The sequence below is a fragment of the Macrobrachium rosenbergii genome, chromosome 30 (assembly GCF_040412425.1).
Source record: "Macrobrachium rosenbergii isolate ZJJX-2024 chromosome 30, ASM4041242v1, whole genome shotgun sequence".
Classification (NCBI taxonomy): domain Eukaryota; kingdom Metazoa; phylum Arthropoda; class Malacostraca; order Decapoda; family Palaemonidae; genus Macrobrachium; species Macrobrachium rosenbergii.
In genome coordinates, this window is record NC_089770.1 from 36,472,747 (window position 1) to 36,479,451 (window position 6,705).

Here is a 6,705-nt window from a genome sequence, read left to right on the forward strand (position 1 = left end):
ATCTTTAAAGTACCCTGACCATATAATTGAGAAAGCGATCCATTTAAAGCTAACATAATCTTCTACCGTCCCCCTCAAAACAAGACTAGAGAGATGCCCAACAATAAAATCAAAATCCACACCTGGACAGGATTAAGTCGTTAACACAGACACTTGGAAATTCTAACCCTTTTGCTTTTACGTACCCAAATATCTTAGCTAAAGCCCTGATTAACGTCCAACGAGAGCCAGTCCCCAAAGACTCAGGAGTATACGAAATCCCTTGCCTTGACTGTGACAAATCGTATGTCGGTTTTACTGGTAAATCACTCACCCAGAGATTAATACAAAATAAAAGGTCAGTATGGTATGACCATCAGAGCTCATCTATTGTTAACCAAATAAACAACCATAACCACAAGATAAACTGGAATTTGTCACCTATAATTTATAGCACAGCTATCTGTTCAAAAGCCAAAAAGTAGAATCTGCAGATCCAACAAAGAAATACGATGAACCTCTCAAAAGGAGCGTGGGACTCAGATATTATAGATAAAATCTTCCCCCAACCAGCGATTAAGAAGTTTCAGAAGTTATCAACTGGAGTAATGTAACGGCTGTCTTCTGGGAACCCTTGGTATAAATACCACCTGTCTGTAATTGTTGCTTCACTCATATACTTACCAGTAGAGGAATACAGTTGATCTCTGAAATATAGCATTAGCTTCCTACCGTTTGGCTTTTTTTATATATATAAACTCTTTATCTTGAGTACATCCAATATATTTCAGAGATCCATCAGGAAACAAAAGACTGCCTTGGAAGGGAAGACTTGGAATACTTCAAAAACATATCATTAGCAGGCAAGTTCTTCAACGGAAAGGGATTTTGCGCAATTCTCAGTTTACTGAGTTTTTTTTTGCGTGTGTAATATTTCCTTATGTCATTATTGAAAAGTAAATGTTACTAAGTTTTGTATTTGCTAATTTAGTACTATAGTACATGATTTTGATATTACTTAGGCCAGCCCTATGAGAGCTGAAAGTCAGCTCAGTGGTCTGGTTAAACTACTTTAATAATAATAATAATTGATATTACTTAGACACATCGGGGATGTTGCTTTTAGTAATTTTAGCTATGCGGATGATCTAGTTATTCTCGCTACCACTGCTAGGGCATTTCAAAAACTGAAGATTTGTGAAGACTTTGCCATAGAACGTGATATATTATACAACACCAGCAAAACTGTGTGCATGTTGATTCCTTCATGTAACAACAAAAGTCAGGAATGCCCAAGGATTTCATTGCAAAATGACTGTTTACAATTTGTAAATTCATTCTCGTAACTGGGCAACAATTACTAGTAACAATAAGAGTAATGAAGATATTGAACAACAGCGTCGGAAGCTCTATGTGAGAGGGAATATGCTTATAAGAAAATTTAGTTTCTGTGATGATGAAACTAAAGTTCAATTATTCAAAACTTTTTGTACGACAATCTGTTGTTCTTCACTATGGTTTCACTACACACAAGAAACTTTGGGAGGACTAAGAGTGTGTCATAGTGATATAACAAGGGGGCTCCAGGGGATCGCCCGAGGTAATGGTACTTCACATGTTTTTGTGACGCCAGGGTTTGCCCTGCCTTGGTGTTATCCGGCGCCACGCAGCACTATTTAGTTTAAAGCAGAGATTGATAAAAGACAGTGATGCTTCTTTATTATTTACATTACATGATGAATGGCGCAGAATACTCTACTGACAGATGAAACTGCTTTTTTATGTTTTATATTTTGAATGATTTGTGCATTACGTTTGTTATGTAGATGTGGAATAATATAGTTGTTATTGAGCTTATTTACGCTTGCTTTTTAGGTCCAGTTGCATGACCATTTTTTAAGTTTTTTTTATGTTTATTGGTAAGATACATACCTTGGTTGTGATAATTGTATTTTTTCTATAAATTTGTTTGTTTAATAATGAATCAAAATTGTAGCCTCTTGGCACCAATACTTTTGTTTGTAAATTTATTGTATAGAATTCATATTTGAAATAAAGTATTATTATTATTATTATTATTATTATTATTATTATTATTATTATTATTATTATTATTATTATTATTATTAGTATTATTATTATTATTATTATTATTATTGTAAAATTAGGAAAAAGACCTTCTTTAATACAGGTTTTGTTAAACAAAATGGCAGTTTCAACAGCATTTATTTTATATAGTAAACGCTCAATTCGTCTTATCAATTGCTTTTCTTGCACTGGAATGGTTGCAAGCAATTGACCGATATTCATATCGGATATGAATATCTGTCAATTGCTTGCAACCATTCCAGCACAAGAAAAGCAATTGATAAGATGAATTGAGTGATTACAATATAAAATAAATGCTTTTGAAACTGCCATTTTGTTTAACAAAACCTGTATTATTATTATTATTATTTATTATTATTATTATTATTATTATTATTATTATTATATTATTATTATTACATGTAAAAGTATGAACAGGATTTAAAGTCCATAAGAGTGACAGGCAAGTGTTCATGGGATTATTTTTCCCTTCCAGGACAACAAGAACTGGAATCTTCCCTTAACCGGGAAATATCTGGAGTCATCTCTTTGTTAGAGACTGGAGGAATAGGTCAGTAATACTTATGCTCTAGAAAAGGAAAATGAAATTCTTACATATCAGTATATTTTTCTGTACACCTTAATTGAATGACACTGAAATGCTTCTATCCAAATCCAGTAAATAAATGAATCCCTTTTTAGATAGGTGATCAGTCATGTAAAATGTCTAACTGACTGTCGATAGGAATTCCTCTTGTAACCACAATCAGTCAAGATAGTGCCTCATTTACTCATCTTTCTATGTGAGTTTTGTCTTAAGGAATATGTGGAATGACTACTCTCTAATTACAATATGACTTTTCCCCGGAGATGAGTGCTCGGAGGGAAGCCACAGCTGCAGTGATTATGAAACTTGCACAGACAAGTTCTACAAGTACGAGTGTCTTTGTTCCGACGGTTTTGCTAGGAATGGTTCGAGCTGTAAAGGTGAGAGATAAATACTCATTACTGTGTTCCTTTCTTCATCTATTCTTTCACACTTTGCATAAATCCGTCGTTTACTACTAGAAGAAATCATTATTTTGCTCATATGGCCTTTCTTTCATCATTGTCCTTTTTATTATACATCTTTTCCACAAGAAAAGAATCACTCTAATCCCATTTCCCTTTGTTGCTGTAGCAGTCAGGGGCCGCTAGGCTGTAGAATGAACACATCGATATGGGAAATCAGGGCTCTTATTCTGACTGACATCCCACAATCAATAAAAGTGCCAAAACAAAAGGGCAAAAAGTAAAATAACAAAGTTGCAGAAGAAGAACATTTTGAATCAACTTATCTATTTCACAAGAAATATGGAAATCATTTTGAGAAACACTCAAAATCTACATAAAACAAATACTAATATAGCAGGTGTGAAACTCTTGAATCTGTAGGTCGAAATTCTGGTGTCCAGGTTTTGTGAGGCGGTTTCTGACAGTCACTCTCCAACCGGACTTCTTTATTGTGCAGTCTTCAGAGTACTCACTCACTTCTTCATAACCAGAGAAGAATATGACACTTTCTGTGATATATTGTGTCAGATCTTATCATTGATCTTTCTCCTTTCAAAGATAATCATTTTCCAACTTATGACCTTCCAGTAGGAAATGAAACTTTCTATAATAGGATCAAACAGATAGAAATCCAAGTCACTATTTCGACTGCCTTTCATGTTTCAAAGAACATTTATCCTTCTTTAATACAGAAATCTTATATCTTATCTGATAATATGACAGTTATTGTTTTGTAGCTATTTGTCATGTGTGTGTATATGTATATATATATATATATATATATATATATATATATATATATATATATATATATATATATATATATATATATATATATATATATATATAAATTTCATCGTTTTTATCCAGTACATTCTTAATTCCATGTCCCTATGCATGGTTTAAAAAATTCCCAAGCTCTCTTTGTCTCCTGAAATGGCTTTACTTGCCCTATCTCAGAATAAACGAGACCATTCTGCAATGCCTCTTTTCTCAAAACTATTCATTTACTCTCGAACAGACATCGATGAGTGCACCCAAGGAAGTGCAGCCCCCAAGCAACATGCAGGAACTCAGTTGGGAGTTACAGCTGCTCATGCAACCCACCTTTCGAGGGAGATGGACGAACCTGTTCTTGTCCTCCTGGTTTTGCACAGAATGGTTCAAATTGTGATGGTAAGACAGATTACATAGCCATTTGCTTACTCCCTGTCTTTGATAATGTTACATACATTGAATGTTTTTTCTATTTCAGCATATTTATATTTCCTTCCTTATCTTCCAGCTCTTTCATATAATTTTCTTCCAAATCCATATTTTCCGTCTTTTAACCCCTGATGAGTTTTGACACTTAGTTTTTCATGTCACATCATTCCTGACTCATGAAAAAGCCTCCTATTCCTTTGCTGACTGTGGCTTTCTGAAGCTGTCAAACGTAACTCCCTGGTGTGTGATATTTGCCACAGAAGGTAGCAGAGTGTCTAAAAAGATTCAGTCGAATTGTAACATCTCGTTTTGAGTCTTCTTTTTGAAAGAATAATCCATTTCCTTTCCTCCTTGTGAATCCTTGTTTACTGAACTGGCATGAATATATCTGGTGTCTAAAAAGTTATCACAGAAAATGTCAAGTTTTTTTTAATTGTTGATGAAATAGGAGCTATAATAATGACTTTTCTCACCTTTCCTGTTTCAAAGAACATGCATAACTTTTTTGAAATCGAGAATTCCCCAGCTTATCATATAAAAGACTGGTTTTTAATTACATGAACTAATATCTTTTTAAGGCATTTGCACCTATTCAGTATTAGAAATAATCTTATTAAATACACATTATACTTCAAGAACTATAAGATGCTTTCAAGTCATGAAAATTCTGTAAGAGTCTACAAATATAGGTTCCATTTCCACTAAACTCATTACCCTTCGTTTGCCATTTGAAAGTATACTTAAAATGCATTTATTTCTTAGCTTTTTTTCCACAGATATGGTGAAACTTTTGTACTTAAGATTTGATGACTTTTGTCACTTTCAGTGCAATTACCTTAACAAAGAGCTCGTATCGCCATTGTTTCTATGAAGGGATTTTCTAGACTTTCCTAAACACAAATTGCAATATATATATATATATATATATATATATATATATATATATATATATATATATATATATATATATATATATATATATATATATATATATGCAATTGTTTATGTATATATATATTTATATATATATATATATATACAATATATATATATATTCTTTAATGTAGTATATATATATAGTTATATGTATTCGTTGGTATATATATTATATACGTATATATATATATATGTATATATATGAATGTCTTTAACTGTAATCCCACAGTGTAATATGAATATAAGAATATTATAAAACGTTCAAATAGTGTTTTATGGGCCTTATATATATTCATGGATATTAATATATATATTATATATATATATATATATATATATATATATATATATATATATATATATATATATATATATATATATATATATATATATATATATATATATATATATATATATATATATATATATATATATATATATATATATATATATATATATATATATATATATATATATATATATATGTATGTATATATATATATATATATATATATATATATATATTCTATATATATATATATATATATATATATATATATATATATATATATATATATATATATATATTATATATAATCTATTTTCTCCTTAATTGACAGACATCGACGAGTGCGCCCAAGGGAAGGCTGAGTGCCACCGCTACGCAACATGCCAGAACTCCATTGGGAGTTATAGCTGCTCTTGCAACCCACCTTTCAAAGGAGATGGACGAACCTGTTCTTGTCCTCCTGGTTTTGCACAGAATGGTTCAAATTGTGATGGTAAGACAGATTACATAGCCATTTGCTTACTCCCTGTCTTTGATAATGTTACATACATTGAATATGTTTTCGATTTCATCATATTTATATTTCCTTCCTTATCTTCCAGCTCTTTCATATAATTTTCTTCTTCCAAATCCATATTTTCCGTCTTTTAACCCCTGATGAGTTTTGACACTTAGTTTTTCCTGTCACATCATTCCTGACTCATGAAAAAGCCTCCTATTCCTTTGCTGACTGTGGCTTTCTGAAGCTGTCAAACGTAACTCCCTGGTGTGTGATATTTGCCACAGAAGGTAGCAGAGTGTCTAAAAAGATTCAGTCGAATTGTAACATCTCGTTTTGAGTCTTCTTTTGAAAGAATAATCCATTTCCCTTTCCTCCTTGTGAATCCTTGTTTACTGAACTGGCATGAATATATCTGGTGTCTGAAAAGTTATCACAGAAAATGTCAAGTTTTTTTTAATTGTTGATGAAATAGGAGCTATAATAATGACTTTTCTCACCTTTCCTGTTTCAAAGAACATGCATAACTTTTTTGAAATCGAGAATTCCCCAGCTTATCATATAAAAGACTGGTTTTTAATTACATGAACTAATATCTTTTTAAGGCATTTGCACCTATTCAATATTAGAAATAATCTTATGAAATACACATTAT

The 6,705-nt window shown here is 31.5% G+C and overlaps 1 protein-coding gene across 8 annotated transcripts in view; it reads left to right on the plus strand.

Annotated features, from left to right (window-relative positions):
- The window catches only part of LOC136855179 (dystonin-like), an 11,844-nt gene extending 5,767 nt beyond the window's left edge, over positions 1–6,077 (plus strand). For all 8 annotated transcript variants that reach the window (XM_067132085.1, XM_067132087.1, XM_067132086.1 and 5 more), the window contains 5 exons: positions 771–842; positions 2,564–2,638; positions 2,938–3,054; positions 4,142–4,296; positions 5,883–6,077. In XM_067132085.1, the coding sequence (XP_066988186.1) occupies positions 771–842; positions 2,564–2,638; positions 2,938–3,054; positions 4,142–4,296; positions 5,883–6,062 (599 nt within the window). In that variant the 3' untranslated portion in view covers positions 6,063–6,077. The remainder of the gene's footprint in view (positions 1–770; positions 843–2,563; positions 2,639–2,937; positions 3,055–4,141; positions 4,297–5,882) is intronic.
- The last annotated feature ends 628 nt before the right edge of the window (positions 6,078–6,705 follow it).